Below are 24,786 nucleotides of genomic sequence, written 5' to 3'. Positions count from 1 at the left end.
CTCTAGTTCTCCATCAGACCCAAGCAACAGATAAGAGATACATCAATCCAATCAGGCACAACAACAGATTGATTAGAACATTCGTTAACATGTATAATCAATACTGTTTATACAGCACACTGCCCAACCCTAATTTAAGGACAATGGAACCCTGACCAGAATTTTTAAAATTAGTTTATGTATGTATGTATGTATGTATATGTGTATATATATATATGTGTGTGTGTGTGTGTGTGTGTGTATATATATATATATATATATATATATATATATATATATGTATTCCATCAGATCTTGCTCTTTGCTGGTGTTTTTTATACTGTTTTAGTGTTTTATTTTATGCAGATTTCTAAATCTGTTTTATCCTTATTATATTGCACTGTGCTTTTGCATTTTTCTGGTTTACTAGCATTTATAAACATAGGAAATACTTACTAGGGGGCTGTTGATAAATGCATTTCCACATTTCCTGCAGTAATAGGCTTCTTTTTAGCTCTGTGGATACGAGACAAAATATATTTTCACCCCAATCAAATCAAAATCATTGAGAAGTTAGCTGTCAGTGGGGAAAACATTTCATGAGGCTATTTTTGGTGGTTATAATTCGCTTCCAAAATTGATGCACTAAAATAGAAAAGGTTCCCCCCGCCATGAATTCCAGTATCTCCTTTTGTGTGAATTTGCTTAGAAAACCAAAAATATTTTGTCTACCATGACTCTGGAAAATCTTCTTAATTTTGAAGCCACTCGTTTGAAACAGCCATCAGCAAATTCTTTCATCTTATTTTTTTTACTCTACAGCCAAATTAGAAGTCTTAAATTATTATGTTTACTCTTGGTTTAAATCCTTTGTTTGAACAGAAAGCCCAGAAATTCAGACGTTACTTGTACTAAATCTAGTCAACATTTTAATACCATATGGCACAAAAATGTGTTTTTACAGTTATAAACAAATCTTTCTTTAACATAGTTCCTAATATGAAGACAGTCCTGCAAAATTTATTGGAAAGCAAATATCTTTGATAGTGTAACAGGCAAGGAAAATGTTTCCCAATTGGTACTTGTTAGCACTCCATCTATCTATGTATCTAAAATTATTTCTAGGCTGCCTTTCAGGGTAGAAGCCTTTCAAGACGGTGTACAAGATGAAAAACCCACACAAAGTGGATACATTTAAAAAAAAAATCATAAAAGCAAGTAATAAAATCCATAAACATTGCCAATTGAAATCAAAACAGAATTTCCAAGTAAAAACCAATGTCCTATACTTAAGGGAACTCCAGTGAATACAGGTGGGGTCTTCAGAGCTTTCCTGAAAACCTGCAAAGGAGGGACCTGATGAAGCCATGGTGGAAGTTAATTCCAGAGGTGCGGGGCCACCACTGAGAAGGCTCTCTCCCTCCCTTGTATTCCCCAGCCTAACTAACTTTGGTGGTGGGTAGCTGAGAAGGGCCTCTGGTGATGACCTCAAGTAACTTGGGCCAAAACCATTTAAGGCTTTAAGGGTTAAAACCAGCACTTTAAATTGGGTTTGGAAACATGCTGGCAGCCAATGCAGTTGGCGAAGAATCGGTGTCACATGTGCTGACTGCCAGTCCCCCACCAGTATTCAAGAGGCTGTTTTCTCCAACAACTGAAGCTTCAGAACTGTCTTCAAAGGCAGCCCCACGTACAACGTGTTACAGTAGTCCAGCCTGGATGTCAGCAGGGCATGAATAACTGAGGCAAAATTCTCCCTCCCCTGATAGGGTTGCAATCGGCGTACCACCCTAACCTGGTAAAAAGTTATTCTGCCCCTTGTTGCCACCTGAGCTTCCCCAGCTAGTGCCAAATCCAGGGCCGGATCTACACTATTGCTTTAAAGCGCTTTATAACAAGTTTTATAGCACTTTAAAGCAGTTAAAGCGCTTTATAACTGTTATAAAGCGCTTTAAAGCAGTAGTGTAGATCCGGCCCAGGAGGACACCCAAATTGTGCACATGGTCCTTCAGGGGGGTATGCAACCCCACTTAGGACCAGATGGAATCCTCTATTCAGATTAGTCAGTTTCCCTACTGACAGTATTTTCGTCTTTTCTGGATTATGTTTCAGCTTGGTTTCCCTCATCCATCTCAAAACTGCCTCCAAGCACCGGTTCAGGAGTTCAGCACCTGCACTGGAACCATCACTTTCTTGGTGGGGGAGGCGTTTTTCTCAGTACTGATAGTTAAATTTTCTCTGCAGTGATGCTTGCTCTGGCTAATATCTGTGAGCAATGCTGATAGTGCCAGTTTGCTTTTATGGAGAGTATCGGGTGTTTTATGTTTTAATTCTATAATATATGAAACAGGGAAAATAGATTTTGAGTTATTGCAGATAGAAGGCTATGGAGAGAGAGAAATGCCTTGCAAAGGGAGCAATTTGATATTGTTGTGGCAGTCAGTTCAAAACTTCTGAGGCATCCTGTGCATATACAATGTTTTGTTTCCATTTAACCATGTATTTTATGTAGCCCAAGTTCTGTCTGTACATTCCTTGTAAATGGGTTGTTTGCAGAAATAACTTACTCTAGAATTTGAGCTAGGCTTTTGTTAAAAAGGTTTCCATTCCATGAAATAAGACTGTAGCGTGTCTAAATCGTTGGTTCTCGGTTGGATCCTGGATCTGCCTTCCATTGATGGAAGGCACCTCCTCCTGATTTCCTGGGATTCTCTTCCCCTCTGCATCACAGCTCACACCATTCAGTAGGGTCCCCCCAACCCCCTGTGTAGCATTTTCAGGGGGATGCCAAGGGAAGGAGGAACAAGAAATTCTGCTTCCATCAGCCCAGTTGCACATGCCTAAATCTGGATCCAACCCAGTGTGCGTGAGTTAGACCTCCTTATAGTATGTGTGCACACTTGTTGGTCTTATGTAAGGTGCTTCTTTCAAAAATGTATAATATTTTAATGAGAACATCCTCCTCTAATGATAAATATAAGAGGAAATGGGGAAAAGGTTTACGAGCTGGTGTTACCATTCTTGCTCAGGACATGTTTCTCTGTGGACATCTAAAAACTGTCCAGGAAATAAGCCCTCCTGTAACACACGTGACTGGGAATATTTTTACCTTTGGTGCTTGGGGCCCCTCTCATGTCCATGGCCCTGGTTCTATTTTACCAGAAGAGACACAAAACACTAGCATATTTACCAAAATGTACAGGGTGACAGTATGTGTATCATAAGAGCACTAGTCTAGACAGTGGAGGGCCCTCATAAGGTTCTCAAGAGGGAGCAACAGAGATGGGATCAGAGCTATCCCAGAAAAAGTGTTTTGTATTGCAAAAATAAAGCAAAACTGAAATTTACAGGGCAACTGTTGAAGGCTATTCCATGGAAGGAAGGTGTGGAGGAGAATTAGAAGCAATACGGCAATGAGCCAGGGAGGTTGTGCGATAATGCTTTAATGTTCTGGGGCAAAGTGTTGCAGATGTGGAAGCAGGAAGTTGGGAGGCGAGATAAATACAGAAGGGGTGGAGAAAGTGAGACCTTTCTTTTTGCTTGATCTGAAATGCAGGGAGAACAGGAGTCCTTAGTATCAGGGTAAATCTGAAAATGAGGTAGAGCAAGAAGGTGTTTCTCAGTAACAGCAAAGTTTTATTGGGCAAGGTTCATTGGAGGAGGAGAGATGGGCACCAAGCTGGGTGTTCCAAGAGCTAATCAGGCAAAGTGTCTGCCAGCAGGGCTGCTCTTGAAATCACACTGGTTTTCAGGGATCTAAGGTTGTTTTAGTTTTACAAAACAAAGGCTCACAAGAGTGAGGTGGTGCTGGAAGAATAGTTTCCAGGTGAACCAAAGAAAGATGATCCTCTTTTCTTTCTTGCCAAAGAAGGGGGAGATGTCTATTTCTGAGTGGGTTAATTACTTGTGAAGTCAGGAGAACTTGGAGGTATCAGTAGCCAATTGATACAGTGCTGTCTTGATTGAATTAAGAAGCAGAGAAAGATTAGGCATTAGTGAATTCATGGCCAGCAGAAGGTGGTGTCACGCCTTTTCCATTTCAATAGTGGGTGTCAGTGGGAAGTGCTGTCCAAACTCACTAGACCTTACCACTGATGTTTCCAGACAAAATGAAGACTTTTGTGGCAACCCAAAATGGAGGTGAGCTGGGTCTCTTTTCCAATCTCAGAAAAATAAAGGAATTAATCTCTGAAATGGATCCAGTAGTTCATTTAACCTAATGTAGCTCTTAAACAACATGGGTTGCATCCAGACTTGGTTGATCTTAGAGTAGACCCATTAAAATCAATGAGATTTAATTTAGACCCACTACTTTCACTGGGGGCCTTACTAGACGATGCCGGATAAGCCGGCAGGGAGGCGGGGCGACGGCGCGCTAACTTTAGCGCACGCTGCCCCGCCTCCTAGACGCACGACGCACAGGGACTATGGAAGCCCTGCAGCGTCGGCCATTTTTTGTTGTTGTTAAAGGGGCCACGTGCGCCCCGAAGACTCCGGACAAGGTAAGTGTTGTTTTTTTTTACTTAAGCCCCCCCATCCGCTCCTGATCCCCTCCCATGCCTCCTGCCCACTCTTTCTCCGTCCTGTCCCTGATCTGTGCCACCCTCGGCCCTCCCTCCCGTGTCTGTGCCACCCTCGGCCCTCCCTCCCGTACCTGTGCCACCTCCGCCGTCCGTCCTGTCCCCGATCTGTGCCACCCTCGGCCCTCCCTCCCGTGTCTGTGCCACCCTCGGCCCTCCCTCCCATACCTGTGCCACCCTCCACCCTCCGTCCTGTCCCCGATCTCTGCCACCCTCGGCCCTCCCTCCCGTGTCTGTGCCACCCTCCACCCTCTCCTGCCGGTCCGGCCTTCCCCCCTCCGTCCCGTCCCCGATCTGTGCCACCCTTGGCCCTCCCCCTCTCCTGCCGGTCCGACCTTCCCCCCATCTCCCCCCCCGGGATCCCCCCGGCCTGATGGGCACAGCGCTCGTATGAGCGCTGTGCCCAGTCCGTGGCTTTTCCTGGCTACTCGCGAGTAAGTGAGTAGCCGCAAAAAGCCATGAACCTTGCTAGACGTTCCGCAGCCCCAGCCTGAGGCCGGGGCTGCGGAAAAGGCGCGCCATAAGTGAATTCGCTTATGGCGCGTTGAGGGAGGTCTGAGCACGGCTTGACCCCGGATTCCCCTGTGCGTCATCTGGACGCACAGCAGGGAAACCGGGCCTCAAAGCGCGCTAAGGCCTCGTCTAGCAAGGCCCTGGGTCTTCTCTAAGGGTAACTAAGGTTTCAATCCTATACACACTTACCTGGGATTAAGTCCCATTGAATTCTATGGGACTTACTCTGAGTAGACAGGATTGCACCATATGCCTATCCCAGTTTACACGATGTGGTGCTACATTCTGCCTAGGAACAAAAACTAAATTAGTAATGCATTAGGGAAGTGCTAATGGTGTTAAACAAGAGAGAGAACTTTCTTACATAGCTAGTGGCATTGAAAACTAATAAAGGAGTCTTGCGGGGAGGTCTTTGTTGCTGTTAAAGAGATAATAGGGGCTTAGTCTCCATTCCAGCCACCGTGTGTGTGTATGTGTAAGTAAGTTAATATTAGACAATAGATTCAAAAGAAATGCAGAGAATATTAGGTAACTCGATCATGGACCAAAAGTGGAAAAAGAAGGAAAAGCCCTTGATGGAGGAGTGACCCAGGAATTTCTGGCATATAATGTCGATGAATAAACTTGCAGCATTTATGTACTGTAGTTGTGCATAGGAAGAGCTAAAACTATTACTTTATAACGAAAATAAGAAACCGTTCATTGCCTGTTAACATAAAAGTATGAAATGGTACAGTCACCGGTGGTATTGCTGTTATATTCTAATTTATAAATAGTGGAAGATGTGAAGGTGAAATTAGACACTGAAGAAAGGCCTTTTGTATTAAAGTGTGGTTAGATGTTCAGCTGGCGCTTAGCACCTAAACCTCTTTTTTAAGGTTTTATCACCACAATGGGACTAAGTTTTTCTATCCAGTTGGTTGCTGTGTCCCCGTGGTGGTTTTTGCATCCCAGGATCTACGGTTGAAAGGCTCTTTGCTTATAAAGCGGCAGGCGCGTGCCAGTTTTTCTATTAACAAAGACAAACACATGAATAGGTCTGTGTAAATCTGGGTCAGAGCCTTTGCCTAGTCCCTGTTTACTGTTCCACTCGAACCACTTCTCACTAGAAACCATTAATTTGGTTTCTGTCAGATACTTTGTCTTGGCACATGGCTCAGAAATCTGTATGTACTTTTATTTTTATTTTATTTTAATTACATTTTTAAAGGGAATGGTCCAGCCAAGTGAAGCACTTAGAAGTCCCATCTGTTTCAATAGCAGACAGTTTAGGACATGCCCAACTCTCTAATTGAAATTGGTGGCCTTCAAAGTGCTTAACAGCACAATCCTCAGAAGTAAGGCCCACTGGGAAAGCATGTATAGAATTGCATCTTAACTTTGGCTATAGTGTACTTGCATATTTCTGCATCCTTTTGCTTTCAAGGGATGCAGGTTATTCTTGAAGTGGATTTTTTCTCGATCCAGAGGGAGAGGCGGGTAACAAACAAATATGATGATGATGATGATGATATACGCGGTCATTCTAAATACAAGCATTGTGCCACGAATACTTAGTACTACAACATCATATGAATACTCTTTGTACTAGGGAAATGATGGAACAGTGAAATTATGGAACATCAGTACATGGTCAGAACAGACCCCCTTGCCACACGCAGTGTCAGTCGGAATAATTTGTCCATTAATGGCGGATAGGGAGTATTTAGGGTGAATGTATAGAAACAAACTACTTCTCTAGTTTCTGAATGTGCAAATTAAGGAGATACGTGTGACTTGATTGTGACTTGAGTTTTCCTTTCTGACTTTTTGTATGAGACTGTTTCCCAGACTTTGAGCCATAACTGATATCCTGCACAGGATTTTTTTTTAAAAAATTTTTTTTTTAAAAAAAAGCTTACCAGTACAATGAGCAGCATACAATCTGCATGCGAAACTTGCCCAGCTCTGAGAACTGCCTAGATGCCATTAGTACAGGATACAAGATACTCCCAGGCATTTAACATCATTTAACAACAGCCTCGTGTGGCGCAGAGCAGTAAAGCAGCAGTTTCTGCAGCCGAAACTCTCCCCATGGCCTGAGTTCGATCCCAGCGGAAGCTGGTTTCAGGCAGCCGGTTCGGGTCGACTCAGCCTTCCATCCTCCCGAGGTCGGTAAAATGAGTACCCAGTTAGCTGGGGGAAAGGTAATCATAGCCGGGGAAGGCAATGGCAAACCACCCCGCTATAAGGCCTGCCAAGAAAACGTCAGCGAAACCTGGCGTCCCTCCAAGAGTCAGCAATTACTCAGTGCTTGCACAAGAGGTTCCTTTCCTTTCAACAACATATGCTAAGCTTGTTTGTTTTTTAATGGACCCCAGAACTGTTGTTGTTTAAATGGATACTGTTGTTTTATACTGTTGTTTTAATATTTCTGATGGTTTTAAATGTTGTATACTTTTTAATGTTCACTGTTTTTAACTTTTGTAAACTGCCCAGAAAGCTTCGGCTTTGAGGTGGTATATAAATTTAACTAATAAATAAAATAAATAAATAATACTACATGCTGGAAATGCACATGCTGGAGTTAGGATAGCCAGTTGCAAAAGAAGACAGTTGTATAGAAGAGAGAATTTCAGCAAATGTTCAATGCATTACAAGCTACATCTGCTGAAATTCCCTCTTCTCTAGAATGCAACTGTGCTAACAAAGCTTGGTTTGATAACCATGAACATCCAGAAAGCAAACCTATACTTCGTCGTTGGGTTGTGAACTCTTGAGTTGTTTAAACCATGGGTTGTCATTATGTGTCAACTACAAACCATAGGTTGTTCATGAGTCGTTTCATCAGGCTACGGAGGCAGCGAGCAAGAGTGGCTAAAAATAAATAAATCCAAACACTCTATATGCTAGTACCACAGCACTGTGAGGCATTTGGGATACAGGAAGGGTGGGTCCAGGTTATTTGAAAGAACGTATTCTCCCTTATGAGCCTGCCCATGCTTTGAGATCTTCTGGAGAAGCCCTTCTTTCAGTCCCACCTTCTTCACAGGCATGCTTGGTGGGAACATGGGAGAGGGCCTTCTCGGTGGCTGCTCCGGTGCTCTGGAACTCTCTTCCCGGGGAAGCTAGGCTGGCTCCCTCCTTGATGGGCTTTCGGAAGCAGGCTAAAACTTTTTTGTTCCAGCAGGCCTTTGGAGAATAATCTGGCCCTCCATCTATGTTAATGTCTTATAATTTTGTTGTGTATTTTAAATGTTTTTGGTTTTGTTCCCCCCCCCTCCATGTATATTTTAAACTTTGTAAGTCTGCCTTGAGGCCCAGCATTGGGCAAAAGGCGGGATACAAACAACAACAACAACAACAACAACAACAACAATAATAATAATAATAATAATAGCCCCAGGATTAAGTAAACAAACTGGTTTGTTTGATCATGTGTCAGGCGAACCTTGGATAGAGCAACAAACCATGGGTTAACCATGGGTTAGTGTTTTGTGTGAAATTTGTCAATGCATTGTTGGAGCTGGAGAAGAGGTTTCTTGCTGGGCATTATGTCTTACTTACTCCAACCTCCCCAAGTAAGTCTGAATATAAACTATGTATAGCTTTCTAAAGAGAAGTGGAATAGAACTGTAATAAAACTATGCCAACTTTAAGCACATATATATATATATATATATATATATATATATGTAGGATGGAAGGGTGGGATGGGGTGGGGACAAACATTAACCAGAGCTGATGATGAGTATGTTTACAAGCAAGTCTAATGATCTCCTTGTGTTTGTTTACATCTTCAGATCTAAAATATGCCTTCCTTACTTGAAAAAGAGTAAGATTGGTCATATCCTTAATATCAGCCCGCCAATAAATTTAAATCCAGTCTGGTTCAAAAACCACTGTGGTAAGTATACTTTTTAGAGCTCACTTATATTAAAGCTCTCTGAAAGTCAAGGACGTGTGGCCGTTGGTCCTCCTCTCCCCCTTCTTTTCCTCTCCTTGTATCCCTTATCCTGATAGTTGGGGCAGATGTCTCTTACGTTGTTGCACCTTGGGTTCATACCACCAGCTGTCCAAGCACAGAGTGGAAGGAGGGTGCGTTTGCCCCTATCCCTCCTCTTTGCCATTGAAGTGTTCTGAAATGGACAAACCTAGCTTTACTATTTTTGCACTAAGCTTCTTTTTGCGTTGCTGGGGAGACATAGCTACCAGCACCTTTTTTAAGTACACACAAACACACACAGTACTACTTCTGCAAGCTTCTCCTTCCAGTGTGTTGCATCATTGCATGCCATTCCCCAGAAGGCTTTCCTAGTATGTGAGTGGCAGGCTCTGTTGCTCGATTGGGTCTTCACATATGGCAGAAATGGCCAGCTGGTGGCTCCTGAGATTGTTTTGTAGATTCAGTTTGATTTAAACAATTTCAAAAAGTGATTTCTGAGAAATGTGGGTGTTCTGACTGTGGCTAGTGCCATCTTGGCTGCATCCTGGAGATGTGTCCTTCCTGTTCTTATGGCAGAAACCTCTTCTTTGAGCTTGCATAGTGAGCCATCCCCCTCCCCAATTTCTAGAAGGCTTGATTGCTCTCTTCTAGAAGGCAAGAGAGTAATCGTGACTTCTTGGTATTATAACAGGTCCTACCTACCTTGTAGAGTGTGCAAATGATTCCCCCCCCCAAGTAACTGTTTGCTCATGCATGTTGCTTGTTATAGAGGTTCATCAGATGAGCGTTTTATCGCACGCTCGCTACTGTCCACTTACAGTTGTGCGCACGTCCTTTAGATGTCGCCGTCCGCTTCCCGCTCGTTTTTCCGTAGCAAAAAAACACCCTTTTTAATCCGACATTTTTTAAACGGAATGTGCTGTGGTCTCCTGCTCTGTGCAGGAAAAGCGGCACGATAAAAACAGCCTCTGAATGGGCCACATGGTCTTTGTTTACTTCCTCTTTCCCCTCTGGGAAGAATGAGGAAGTGTGGAAAAGCGACAGTAAGGAAACGCGATTCACCCCCATGTGATGACACTCAGATTCATACCCTATTTTTCAGCCAAGATTGGATCCCAAAGCAGTTTACAATCATTTAATGGGATCACAGAGTTAGTTACAATATAAGATCTGCTGCCTGAGTTCTGTGTAACTCATGCATATGCTCCCTCTCTCCATCCCCACCCCAAGCTTCAGAAGTTGGCCATCCCCTATGTATGGCATACTGTTTGCAAACTGTTTATTGCTGATTACAGAGGTATCCCATAAAGTCACCAGGCTGATTTAACTTCCTAATTGAAAGGTCAGAAAATGATAGTGGCCTTTTCTCACATTTGGCATGGTTGAACGGACCTGCAGTAGCACTGCAATTTAATTCTTAGATGTACAAGAGGAATACTAAATTAACACCGTTGTAGGGAGATTCTGTATATTCAGATTCCTGACTGCATATATCAAGCTGGCTCATTTGTCATTTGAATGTCATTCAAATGACAAAACGGCAGACAATATGTAAGGGCTGGACAGCCTGCTGCTTGCATGGGTGATTCCAGGAGGTCGTGGAGATAACAAGGGAAGAACAATTCCCAAATCTACCAGAAATATTGTGCCAGCACAAATAGTTACAGTGGGGACCTGGGAAGGTTATGGGTCTGGGATAGGGATGTTGAAGAAAGCCACAATGGATTCAAATAAATTTGGGTTTCTGTGAATTCACCCTACGGATTCGGCAGTGGGATGGCATTCTCTGAGTCATGCAGACTTGCAAGTTGGGATTATTTTTTTTACTTTGGGGGGCGGGATTTGTGCGAATTTGCACCTGTGGAACAAAAGTCTTGTACATCCTTAAAAAAAAAATGATACCATCAGTGAGTGGATAATGGAAGGAAAGGTCTGTGAATCCGAGATGGGACAGTTTTAACAAATTTTAACAAAATCCATACTTCCCTAATCTGGGACCCTAGAGAATTCTGCCAGTTCAGATCCTGCTGCTGTGCCAAAGCCTGTTGTGTTCTATAGCTGTCTTCCTAACCTGTCCCAGCCAATCCTTTCCTTGCTTCTTCAGTAATTTTCAGCCTCCAATACAGTAGAAAGAGCATCCTGGGGGGTCACCATCCATGTTTAATCTTGTATTATCGTGTGTTGGTGATGAAGCTTGGAGACACGTGGAGCACCAGGGAGGAGGATCAGAGAAAGGAGAAAGGGCAAGGGGCGGGGCGGGGGAGGGAAGAGAAGAGCATATAGGATTTGTCAAGCTTGTATCTTCCAGATGTTTTGGTCCACAACCCTTAATCCCTGGGTATTAACTGTGCTGGCTGGGATTATGGAGGTTGAAGCTGGAAGGCACGAGTTGACTGTTCTTGCATCTTCTGTCTTCCCCTCCAAGAATGTGTAAGCTAGCTATGATTCCACAGAGCAGCTTGTGCAGAGGCCTCTGCTCCCGGGTCCTGCAGTTTTTTCTTCCTTCATCGGTGGTGTGTGCATGGAGAAACTGGTCTCTGTGCAGCTGGGCAAAGGGATGGGGAGCCTGGCTCCTGCATTGTTTGAGATGCCCAGAGGAGGGGAAGGACGCCCATTGGCTCCTCCCCTGGAGAAGAACTGCTGCTGCCAACCTATGAAATAAAGCAGAGATGCCTCTGAAGGTGTGGAGGGGCAGGGAGGGGAATGACAGAGAAGAGAGATCATGCATCAAAGACAAAGGCAGAAAAGAGAGATTCTTCTTGGGCATAGGGGAGACATAGGAAGCCGCCTTATAACCACTTCAGTCTATTTGTCCATCTATCCCAGTATTGGCAATTCTGATTGGCAGTGGCTTTTCCATCACCTCCTACTTGATTTGTTTTTCCATTGGAGAAGCCAGGGATTGAACCTAGCAATGAGCTCTGGTTCTTCTTTCCTTGCGTGCATTGGAACTTACAGCCCAAACACTGGTGGCAGGTATCTAATGCCAATGATAAAGTCAGGGCTAGAGTACCTTAGGTGCCAGGAGTCTATTCATCCCTTTCACAGGCTTTTGGGTTCTGCACTAGCATTGCACACAGTAGAGGGTCAACCTATGAGATCATCACTGCATTTGCAACATTCAAATGAGGAAAACCCGTTTTGAAAAACCAGTGTAGATGAGAGCAGCCCTGCTGGATCAGACCAAAGGCCCATGTTGTCCAGGGTTCTGTTTCCTAACCAGATGTTTATCGCATGTGCGTGCATTCTTCCTCTCTCTCTCCCTCTCTCCCTCCCTCCCCCGTTCCTCTCTTGCCAGTTTTTTTTATTTTCCCCACGTTGGGATTCTTTCCCCTGAAATATAGTGTTTGTATACTGGGGTAAATTAATTAATATTTGCAATTATTTAAAATAACTAGATCATACGTTTACGTTCTATTCCAGCGTATACCATTTCTAAATATGGAATGTCCATGTGCGTGCTGGGCATGGCAGAAGAATTTAGAGGAGATGTTGCAGTGAATGCTTTATGGCCTCAAACAGGTTTTTGATTCCCTTTAAACCTTAAACTTTATAATGCTTGGTGTGTGTGTGTTTTGTTCTGTTTCTGTTATCGACCAGGTTTTGATCTAAACAATTTCATGTTGGAATATGATTTCTTAGTTTGTTTACAATGTAGTTTCCATGCAGTATTCATGTCTTGTGCAGTTTGTGGTTTATTTTTAATCTTCCTTAGTTCTCCAGAGTAATTTGTTTTCATCAGACTGTGAAAAACGTACACATTTGAATAGACCTCTTTCAGAATAGTTACTTATTTGACATGCAACCCATTCCTATGCAAGTTTACTTGGGAATGTGTGCCACTGAATTAAACATAATATCAAGTAAATCCACATAGACTTGGAACCCTAGGTTACTGATATGGTGGCAATAAACCTTTGTACTCTTATGTGCATGGAATAATAATGTGGTAAGGATTTTTTAAAATTGTTTTTACCAGATGTGCAGAAAGTAGTTCATAGCTACCTAGTGTCTAAATTTAATTCTTTAAATATTGTCATTTTAATGAAGAACAGAAGAGCAGATCTTATTTATTTATTTATATATTTATTTATTTAAAGCATTTTTATAGCGCCACCTTACCATTTCTGGTATCGTGGCGCTTTACAATCCCATATAAAACAATTCCATTAATAACCCTCAACCCACATTAGACAATTCCATTAAAAACCCTCATCCTCAATCCATTAAAAGCCCTCAAACCAGTTTAAACCACCCCCTCCCCAAACTCTTGTGAAAATAAGAACGCCTTACAAAGGCTTTTGAAAGAATTGAGAGTGGGAGCCTGTCTAATCTCCAGTGGCACATTGTTCCATAACCGGGGGCCAGCCACTGAAAAGGCCCTGGCCCCTCCGCACATTCTAATTTGTAGCGGGGACCATCAGGGCACCCTGCTCCTGAGAGCGAGTCTGCCAATGGTGAGACACAGGAGAAAGGCGAGTACTCCGGTATCCAGGACCCAAGCAATGCAGGGCCTTATACATGGTTAACAAGTATTAATCTAAGTGTTTTGGTGCTACTCTTCTCTTAACACTGTGTAACACCTCCCCCCTACCAAACAAAATAAAGTGCATGCTATTATAGTGTATATGTGATGGTAAACATTTCCATTGAGGTCCTCAATGCAGACCTTCTGGATACCACTGGACAAAAACAGGTGCTTCTGAAATAAATAGCATCTGTTTTTGCAGAATCGCTTGCAGAATTGTTCTGAACTGGGCAGCTATCCCACTTTCATGGTTGCTCCTGCTGGTGGTGAAGGGCTTGCTGATATAGTATGTTGTGTTTGAGCACAAAAATGGGAATTGATGCCACCTTGGACCTCTCACGTCGTCCCATCCCAAAGAAAGATCTTTTGTAATTCTCTTAAGAAATAGGTAGCACTGTAGTTAACATACACACACCACTTCTTTTGTAGGCCCAGATAATAATAATAATAATAATAATAATAATAATAATAATAATAATAATAATTTATTTCTCACCCACCTCTCCACTTGGACTGAGGCGGGGAACAACAGTGAATATAAAACACATAAAAACTGATTAAAGACATAGTATACATGATTAAAACATCCTTAAAACATCCTAAAATCATTCTAAAATTCCACTGGATAGGCCTGCCAGAATAGATCAGTCTTTATTGCTTTTTTAAATGCTAAAAGACTGTCAAGGTGATGAGTCTCCTTCAGCAGGCTATTCCACTGTCTGGGAGCAGCAGAATAGACGGTCCTCTTTCAGCCCAGTTTTGGCTGACTGAAGTAGATTCTTCCCAGAGGACCTGAGTGTGCGAGGCGGATTGTACGGGAGAAGGCGATCCCGCAGGTAGCCTGGACCCAAACCATATAGGGCTTTAAAGGTGATAACCAACACTTTATACTTCGCCCGGAAACTAATTGGCAGCCAGTGAAGAGATTTTAAAACTGGTGTAATGTGGTCCCTCCTAGGTTTACCGGTGACCAGCCTGGCTGCCATATTTTGCACTAGTTGATTTTTCCAGACTAGGCACAAAGGTAACCCCATGGAGAGCGCATTGCAGAAGTCGAGCCTCGAAGTTACCAGCGTGTGCACTAACGATAAGCACTTTCCCCTGGGATCTTCAGCCATGAGGGTGTTGGTCACCTGAATCCCGATTCCTTTCTCTTCCCATGGAAAAAATTGATGCTGTATCATCCTTTGATTGCAGTTTGAAAATACTGCTCATGGTGAAAATACTGCTCATGGAATATACAGCAGTCTTATTTTCTTCAAATCCCTTCTCCTCTCTTATGCACAAGGAGTAGCAAACAAAAATATGTCTGAATTTTGAACACTCAAACTATGTCCTCTTGTTGATCCAACTTGACCTTTGTTGTTGGCTTTACTAATTCCTTAATTTTAAGGGCCCTTTTCACACATGACAAGGGCAATCCTGGGTTGGCCACAGAGTGTACACTCAGCAGCGTAATTTGTATGATGCCTGAGCCGGCAAATTATTTATTTAAAGCTGAAGCTTTCTGGACGGTTCACATTTCTTGCATTTTCATTTCACAATTTTAGGTGTGTGTTTAAAATCATAATATATGAAGAGGCCGTAGAATTCACTTCTTGCACTAAAAGCGAATGACAAACTTTATAAGAGCATTGCACATTGATAGGACAAAGACGATGATATCAAAACATAGAATCATAAAATCTAGCATAAGTCCTACTTAGACTCTCCCCATTGAAATGAATGGGACACGAGTAACTTAAGCCACATTCATTTCAGTGGATGTATTCTAAGCAGGACTTTTGCGGGATTCCACCCATAGAGTTGGAAGGGTCCTTATAGGCCATCTTGTCTAAGCCTCTGCTCAGTGCATGGAACTAATCCCCATTTTCTTATGTGCTTGGTTTTTTTTTTTAGCTATATATACTTCTGCAATGGATATGTTGGGAGGAGCTGGTGTGGAGAAACAGTGCCGGAAAACGGATATTCTAGCCGATGCAGCATATTGCATTTTATCAAAGCCCAAAAGTTTCACTGGAAACTTCGTTATTGATGAAAATTTGTTGAGAGAAGAAGGAATCAAGAATTTTGATGCATATGCAGTTGCCCCAGGTAAACTAGATTTAATTTTCTTAATGTGTTTAGAAAAGGAAAATTGCAGTTCTGCAAATGCATAACTGTAGACTATGGGTTAGATTCAAACTTAATAATACTCACGAGCAGACCAATTGAAATAAATGGGACTTAAGTTAGTCATGACTAATTTAAGTCCCACTGGTTTCAATGGGTGTACTCTGCGTATGATTAAGTCTGGATCCAACCGTAGGTATTTCTACTTGTAATACCATGAATTAATAAACCCTCTTTCTAGATGGCCAATTTACCATGCAGTACATTTACTTTTGTGTCTTTCTTGTAGTGCACCGCTTGCATGTCTTTCATGGATGCACATCTGCTGCAGTGGTAATGTGTTTCCCCAGGGTGTGCAGTATTTTGCTTCTGGGGAAATGCTGTCCTCTTTTCCCTAATCTCGCCTAATGTGTACTTTGTTCTTATTAGGGTGGGTATGTGGAATGTGAGTCTGCAAGGGAATGGTGATAAAAGAGCTATGCAGGGACAAGCTTCTGCTACTGGAACATCCGAAGCTGCCTTATGCCAATACAGGGCATTTGGTCCACCTAGACCAGTATTGTCGACACTGACTGGCAGCAACTCTCTAGGTTGGCAGACAGGGGTTTTCCCCAGCCCTACCTGGAGATGCTTGGGATTGAACCTGAGACCTTCTGCATGCAAAGCATATGTACTGCTGAGCTATGGCCCTTCTCATATTGCAGTGGGGATGGGAATGGCCCAATCTGTATGTTTATATGGGAGGGAAAGTTTGATTTGAGACCTTGGCTCGATATGGGGGGGGGGGTGACTGAATGCTGCTGTGATACCTCTGAAATGCCATCCCTTCACTGGACTTTGTGTCTTGCTAATGCTTCAAGGTCAATCCACAGACACCTACATACTCTGGCCTTCCTTCGTTTCTCAGTTCAGGTCCCCATGATATCTAAGATAGGAGTAAATGCTTCACAATAGGAATAGTGCAGAGCCACCATCTTTGAGGGAGATTTTGGAGAAGGTCCTTGCCAGTTAGTTCTCACTGTAGAGCTGCTTCAAGTGTGATCTGTCTCACTTCTGCAATTCCCTTGTATAGAAGGCGTATGTAGTTCATGACAACTTTACCAGTGTATGTTGCTGTGTGCGTTTGTGGCATTTGCACACTGGGAAGCTGCAATTGGCAATTTGCACATGTTATGATCCTGCACTTGGACATCACAGTTTAGGAATGCTGTAACATGTGAGACGTTTGTCCACTAAAGCAAGCTGAGAAGGGACTTCCTTTGATGGCTCTCCCGCAAAATGCAACTTTCCTTTTATAATACTTCTCTGCCTGTGCATTTCCCCCGCACTCCAAAATAATGTACCGAGCCAAAGTGAATGAAGTCCCTTTCCAGTACTGCACAAAAACTTTCTGAATGTAACATCTGCATCTGGAGAAAAGACAACTGTGAAAACCACTTGAAGCAAAGAAATAAGTTTGTGTGTTTCATTATGCTATTGACGTGCCTTTTCTAAGGGTTTTCTGCACACCTTAAAAAGTGCTTCACAAAACACGGACGTTGCATTTGTGTTCCCTGCAACAAATGTAATATGTAGAGTTTATGTATCTGTGTGCTTGCATCTGGAAACCCAATCACGTTTCTCAAATGGATGTGTACATGTGTTTAAAGATGTTCACAAGTTATGTTCTTGCAGGAGATAACACCAGTATTTGCTGCTGTGACTAAGGTGTGGCAGTGCTCTAAATTGCTTTTTAAATCTGTTTAAATGCACAAGCTGATATTACCGTATAAAAAGCATGCCTTCTTTAATTTATTATTTCACTCTGTATTTTAGGTCACCCTTTGCTGCCAGATTTCTTTTTAGATGTGGATCCTGAGATGTTAGCAATGAAAATGGAAGCACAAGGTGAGAACTTACTCCCCGGCCTCCTACTGAGATCTTGCTGGCCGTGCTGGGTGGGAGTTGCAGTCCAAGGTATCTGGTGGACTCAAGATGGGTGAAGGCTGCCTTAGGATCTGAAGCCAGGAGAAAGCATCTTGCCCTCCACTACAACAGGTTTTTGGATTGCAGCCCCTTCTGTGCTTCCATTGCAGGCCAATATAGCAAATGTACTCAGGCTTTGTAGGGTTTTCAGAGCTTCACCAATTACTGAAACTAGATATCCAACTGAAATGTATAATATGCAAACTTCAGCAGAAACCTTATATGTTAACTTTTGAAAACCCATACTTTTAGAACAACGTTCTGTAATTTAAGGGCCACAAATATGCCCCTCCCCAAAAGCTTGTATCTAGTTTTCTCCTTGTACCCCTACAAAGAAGCATGTGGCAATACGGTTTTCATTGCAAAATTAATTCCAAACAGACTTAATTAGCTGACATTCCCTGACATTAAGGAAATAATGTTCTCTACAAGTTTTGTTAAGTTCAAACATCTGGGAATAGTTAATTGATTTCCATCCAAAGTCGTGTGAGCAGATACTTGCTTGTACAACGGGGCTTCCCCTTCCTCTCCTTCTCCCTGCCCACCACCCCATGACCCCAAAATCTGCTCCAGAGGGTTTCCAACCCTCCAGAACAGATTTGGACATGCATAGTGGGCTGCAAGGGGAAGGGGGAAACAGTTCCACCAGTGATGGCTGTTCCTCAGGTGGATGGACACATCTGGATTCAAATCATTGATTTCTCCTATTTGCCATGGATTAAATTTGGGACCTTACGCATTCAAAGCGTCCGCTGTATCAGTGAACTATGACTCCTTGATCCAGTATGTTTCCTCACCTTAGTTTTCATGATTGCTGACCCTTTCTCCCTGTTCAGTATGAGTTACTAGGCACAGACTTGAATTTCTGGAGAAAATCTGGTTCCTGTTCGGTGAGGGGTGGAGCTGGGAGCAGATCTGCCTGAGAGAATTTGAGCCATCATGTGTTTCAGATTCTAGTACTTCCGGATATGTATTGACTCCTCTGATCAATGTTGCTCCTACAGGAGCTTCTCCGACATTCAGAGAGGGGAAAATGCAAGATGTTTCCAAGCATGAAGGTCCTGACAAAACTAAACCTGACGGTCCTGAGAGAACCAAGCTTCATGTGCATTTTGCTGCGGAAAATGTTGCAGGGCCTGTGGCAGAGACTTTTAAAGTTATAAAAGGAGCAATTACTGAAGACGTCATAAAGTCAATTCAAGGAGTCTATCGGTTTGAATTATCTGGTAAGAGTCTTGCATATATTTAAGAGTTAATTAAGATTCTATCAAGCGGGCTTAGAAACCTTACTTAGTCAAGAATTCTGTATTCAGTAGTGTCTAGCACTTGTGATTAACGGAAAGATGCAAAACATCTTCACGCTTGTGACAGTTATCAGATAATCCACTCTTAGTGTAGTCTCCTATGTCAGCAGAAAAAGATAAAACCAAAAACAAAAAGAGAAGAGCATCCAAAACAGGTTAGAAAAAAAAGAGAAACAGGTTTCTTAGGATGCAAAATATTCATGAAAATAATGGGCTTTGTGAAAATAAATATTTTGCATCCTGAGAACCTGTTTCTCTTTTTTCTGAGCAGAAAAAGATAAACATGATAAAGTACTTAACATACACTTGTGGAGATACTTTATTTGTGAATGTTCACTTGGGTACACGGAGATCATTTTGTGTAGTTCTTACAAGAAAACACTTGCCTGTTCTTTTTCCAAGTAAAGTCATTTGTGATAAATGAGACAAAAATTCTATTTACCACCAGGCTAACTCTTGCTCTTCAACTTCAGTCCATCTCTTCCCCTGCTGGTCAGAGTAATGTGAGTGGGAGTGAAGGTTGTAGGACACCCTAATGTAGTAGTTAAGAGAATGAGATGTGGTTAGGAAGCCCTCCAACCACAAACATGCTGGGTGGACTTTAGCAAATCACCATCTCCCAACATCAGCTTGCATCAGTGATAGGAAAATAATACCGTATTTCTTCAATTCTAAGACGCCATCAATTGTAAGACACACACTAATTTCAGTACCACCAACAGGAAAAAAAGCTTTGATTCTAAGAAATAATAAACACACCCGCGATTCTAAGACGCACCTCATTTTTAGAGATGTTTATATGGGGGAAAAAGTGTGTCTTAGAATCAAAGAAATATGGTAATATTAGCTTGCCTTACAGGTTTTTGAACACTTAAGAAAAAATGATATATAAATACTATGGATTGGATCCGGATCTATTCATGTTTATTTCAAAAACCCATTGAGTGAGTCCAGACTTAGAAATGCTCAGAGTAGACCGATCGTGTACCCACCATATAGGGTAGACTATCTTAGGTCTCCTTGTTTTCATTAGGTCTGTTCTAAACATTACTAAATCTGGATCAAAACTTGTACATTGTCAGTTTCATTCAGTTACTGGGTTTAGTTGGTCTATGCTGACTGTGTTTGGAAGATTCTTTAACTTGTCCTAAGAGTAGGCTATTAGTTACAGAGAGAAATCCAATGAGAGAGATGAAAGAGATTCAGTAACTATCTAGCTAACCTTCAACTGAAGCAGGATCACACACATACATTAAGCCATATCTGTATACTGTATCTCATGCTGGCTTTTTCCAAAGTTCTCTCTTCCTAAAAAATATTTCATTGAAGCGGTAGCTTTAAACTTCAAAATCTCTATTTGATTTGTAAATGAAATAAATACGTGGCTAATTTACATGGCATAATTTAAATTTGTCACTCTTGTCTTAGGTGAAGAAGGAGGAACGTGGTATATTGATCTTAAAAGCCAAGGTGGCAGTGCAGGAAGTGGAGAACCACCTGGAAAAGTTGATGTGGTTATGACCATGTCTAGTAGTGACTTTGTAAAAATGTTTTCAGGTAGGTGATGAAAATATCTGTCCTTGTTTAGCCAAATGTATTTCTGTTCAGTTGGGGTTTTACTAACTGAAGTGTTTACTGCTCTTACAGCTGTTTACACTAATAAATTTTGGCGATCATGTAGACTTTTTTGGGCAGTATCCAACACTTCTGGTCCACTTATGCTATTGTTGTACTACTAGCATAAAAGAACCTCTAGTGATATGCCCACAGTGTAAGATGGTGCAATTTATTGTAGTGTAATTTATTCTGGTTTTATGTGATTTTAAAGTTTTAATCTAGATTTTATGGTTTTATTTGTAAACTGCCCAGAGAGTTTAGGTTGTGGGGCAGTATAAATATAATAATAATAATAATAATAATAATAATAATAATAATAAGTTTCCCCAGAAAATCCATCATGCCAGCTTATGCAATTGGCGTACTGCTAGAGATTGTGTATGCTAGCAATAATGTCATTAGTGAAAGAGGAGCCGCATTGTTGGATATTGCCCTATATTTTACTCTTTATTTCTTAATATAATTCTAAGACGCTTTCAGGGCACTCCTCCATACAGATCTGACTATCTACTCCAAGAAAGGTGACTTCCGAAGTCCTTAGTTAAATAACTCTGACTGGGTTCAGATGACACATTAACCAACAGTGGGTTAAAAAGTCAACAATGGGTTAAATAGTCAATGGTAGGTTATTGTGCCATCTGTTGGTACTTTTTCACACCATGGTTGGTTATTCTGCTGAAATAACCATCACAAATAACCAACGCTAGGCAGAGTTGATTATTTGAACAACCATTGGTTATCGTGTTGTGTATCAGGCACCGTCGACTATTTTGGTGCACACAGTTGGTTATTTTCATCAACTACAGAGTCCCCTGGCAAGTTAGTCCAAAGTGGCAACTGCCACTCTAGTCCACCTGGCAGAATTCGCAATGGCTGATGGGATAGCAGCGGGAGGACTGAGGGTGGGGGATGTGTCAGTCAAACACACCGTTGACTAATAAGTTGACGCTGGCCTTAATCCACACCACGGTTGATTATAATCATGTGTGGGGAGTACTCCCTTGACAATAACCGTGGAGTTGACTATTCATCCACCATTGACTATTGTGTTGTCCGCAGCCTCTGACTTCTTTGCTCCACTTCCTGTTTGTAAACATACTGTTGACAGGAGGACTAAAAGTCAGCTAGGACAAAAGAGTGTTGGTAGAAACAACCTAGGGTTATATTTGGGAGGACATAAATTCTTGTATATTTTACTGTACATCTTCTTTAAAACAACAACAACAACGCTGCAACTTTATGTGTGGTAAAGTTCATAGCAAGATGATACAGATGATCAACCTGCTCTGTGAGAGCTCTTCTCACTGTTGTTATTATGAGCTATTGCAGTGTAATTCTATGCATATTTACTGAGATGAGGGGTGGGCAATGTCGCACCCACAGCAATGCCTGCCAGACACCCCCCATACCTACCTCCCCACACTGCCTACCTCCCATTCCTGCTGCTTCTGCTGCTGCTTTTGCTTCCTCCTTTCCCTGCCACATTCACTTCCTCTTCCTCTCCCACCACCACCAGCCACATCTGGCCATTTTGGCACTCCATAGCCACCATGAACGCCATGGGGGGACTTATTTTGTAAAAATTTGGGGGGAGTGCAACGGGCAATTTATTTATTTATTTATTTTTGCATTTATATCCTGCCTTTTTTTCTCCAAGGAACCCAAGACGGTGTACATAATCCTCCTCCTCTCCATTTTATCCTCACAACAACCCTGTGAGGTGGGTTGGGGTGAGAGTGTGTGACTGGCCCAAAGTCACCCAGTGGGTTTCCATGGCTGAATGGGGACTAGAACCTGGATCTCCCCACTCCCAGTCCAACACTTTAACCACTACACCACACTGGCTCTCCTCCTTAAAGCAGTTGAGACCACATACAGCCCACAGGCTGGACATTGTACACCCCTGGTCTAAATTCTCAAATCACATTTAAAGCTTTCTATGTCATTATTTGTTTTTTAAAGTAGAGAAGTTTCAAGTGAAAAACCTGGCAGAGTTTTTATTATTAAATGCAGTGAAAGGGGTGGGTGTTGTTGCAATATTTTTATGATGCCTTAAAGTCTCCTCTCCTTTCAGGCAAACTAAAGCCAACCATGGCTTTCATGTCTGGAAAGCTGACCATCAAGGGTGACATGGCCTTAGCAATCAAGTTGGAAAAACTGATGGGTCAGTTCACTGCCAAACTGTGATTATAAATGGGTGATTCATGTGTAACATTGAACTTCCAATAAATACACAATGCTTTGCTGTTCAAGATACCAGTGCCTGCTCTTTAACACATTATGATTTAAAACATAGTTTCCTAGGCACGTGGCTTTTGTGGGATACCTGGGGCCCTTTTCTAACTTGATTTACTTTGAATGAAATCCTGTTGAATAAAGTGAGATGTATTTCCTAGGAAGAGTGTTCAGGATCAAGGTGGGGCACATTACTTTTCTGATGAGAATCAATACACCATCATTGTATAAAACAACTTTCTCTCATTCATAGAGGTGCTGGACTAGAAAATGTTGCCCTTTTATTTTCTTTTTTCTGACCCATCAATGTTTCTGTTTTCTTAAGTGCTGGATTCTCTTAAAAATAATTCACTAATGATTACACAAAATGAATTGCATTGATTTGCATGGCTATAAGCTAGGCAAATCCCAGGAAGGGAAACTTGATCCTTTGCCCTGTTACTTTTCAAAACCTAGGCCTGACATTGCAAACTTTTATTAGAATCATTAAGACTGAAAAACTTTACAGGAGTACACTAGTGTTAAATGGCAGATTTATTGCCTCTTCTGTCTTTTTGTTCATGGTATTGATGCTTTGGAAGCACAGGTGCCTTTTCATGTTTTTTGTGTTTTTTTAAACCCACCAGTACCTATATGAGTTTCAATTACAGAATCACTTATTTCCTTAAGGAATTATAACTCTTTTGAACCAAGCTCAGGTGCTAAAGGATTTAAAAGCAAACCCAAACAACCAGTATTTACCTTAATTACTATGTGACTATCTCGGTAATATTTTAGAATAAAATATTTTTAAATGCATTTGTTGCTGTGAAAACGTAAGTTCCTGCCAAACTGTATGTACAAAGATAGCTGAAATAAAATGTATCTTTCTGTGTGTATGCCTGTTTACTTACAATCTATGAACCATATGTGCTGTGTGATTTGTTTTCAGACACTTTGCTGTAATGTGGGGAAATGGTATTAAAGGGTTCTGGGTATTCTTGATATAATTTTAAATGTTTTTAAGAGGAAGAGGTTTTCTTCTGGCACAATACCTGTAATACTGGGTATGAAGGTATCTTTTTCAGAGCCTGGCTCTCCATCTCACTTCTACGGTCAGTCATATTTATTGTTTCTCAGCTTCAACAAACAGAACATCTTGAATGTGCTTGTGTTTGAGAGATGAGTTTCAAAGAAATGGTGCCCACCTACAGTCTTGGCCTAAAGAACAGCTCACTCAATCAACATGATATGGTCAATGCATCCAGCAGAATAAGATGGGAGCATGGATTGTCCACTTCAGTATGCAGGGGAAGGGCTGCCCACTTCCTTTTTAGGGCATCATCTCCTAAAAGGAGGATAGATGTCCTGGGTAATTACTCCCTAGACCTTCTCCAAGGTAACATCGATTTATACCAGGGATACAACATGTGAGGTCTGCAGGCTGCGTGCAGCCTGCCAAACCATTTCTGATGGCTCAACTGACCCCATGCCTGGGATTTTCCACGCTAGCGCTGGCAAGGGAAACCCTGTCTTATCCGAACCCCGATGAAAGACTGGAAATAAGGGATTCCCTTGCTTAGTACAAGCAAGGGAATTCCCAGACGTGCGCACATCTGTGGCTCCTTGGTGCTGCCCAATGTAGCCCTTGGAACCAAAAAGATTGTGCACTCCTCCTTTACGAGATGTGGTTTACTAAAATCGAAACAAGGTACAAAAGAAAGCTCAAGCCAAGAAGCTATTGCTCTTCGTTTTTAGGGGGCCAGTAGATGATTCACTAAAGCTTTTGTGGATTAGATTGGTTGGGTCCATTTTAATTAGTGAAGGCTTTCTAAAGCTGTTTTGATTTATTACAGTAATAGGCCATGTCAAAGTAAATATCATGTGGCTTTGTCTTCTATTAGGGAATGGCAGTTTTTGTTTGTAAAACTGTAACACTTCCTTCAATATCTCAATGGCATGTATGCTGAGGGTTTGAGTAATTTACAGAGTTAATTAAAGGTAATTGATCTGTTAAAAGGTAGGTGACTTAACAGTGCAATCCTATTC

At 41.9% G+C, this 24,786-nt stretch overlaps 1 protein-coding gene across 1 annotated transcript in view; it reads left to right on the top strand.

Annotated features, from left to right (window-relative positions):
* The window catches only part of HSDL2 (hydroxysteroid dehydrogenase like 2), a 33,644-nt gene extending 10,008 nt beyond the window's left edge, over positions 1–23,636 (top strand). Inside the window, exons 5-11 of the mRNA XM_063129178.1 lie at positions 8,855–8,958; positions 12,421–12,519; positions 15,425–15,619; positions 17,453–17,524; positions 18,607–18,828; positions 20,335–20,463; positions 22,598–23,636. Of these exons, the coding sequence (XP_062985248.1) occupies positions 8,855–8,958; positions 12,421–12,519; positions 15,425–15,619; positions 17,453–17,524; positions 18,607–18,828; positions 20,335–20,463; positions 22,598–22,710 (934 nt within the window). The 3' untranslated portion in view covers positions 22,711–23,636. The remainder of the gene's footprint in view (positions 1–8,854; positions 8,959–12,420; positions 12,520–15,424; positions 15,620–17,452; positions 17,525–18,606; positions 18,829–20,334; positions 20,464–22,597) is intronic.
* Positions 23,637–24,786: the final 1,150 nt, after the last annotated feature.

Source organism: Elgaria multicarinata, chromosome 6, assembly GCF_023053635.1.
Source record: "Elgaria multicarinata webbii isolate HBS135686 ecotype San Diego chromosome 6, rElgMul1.1.pri, whole genome shotgun sequence".
NCBI classification, from domain to species: domain Eukaryota; kingdom Metazoa; phylum Chordata; class Lepidosauria; order Squamata; family Anguidae; genus Elgaria; species Elgaria multicarinata.
Note: the sequence above shows the minus strand (reverse complement) of the source record. Positions and strands in the feature narration are given on the sequence as shown.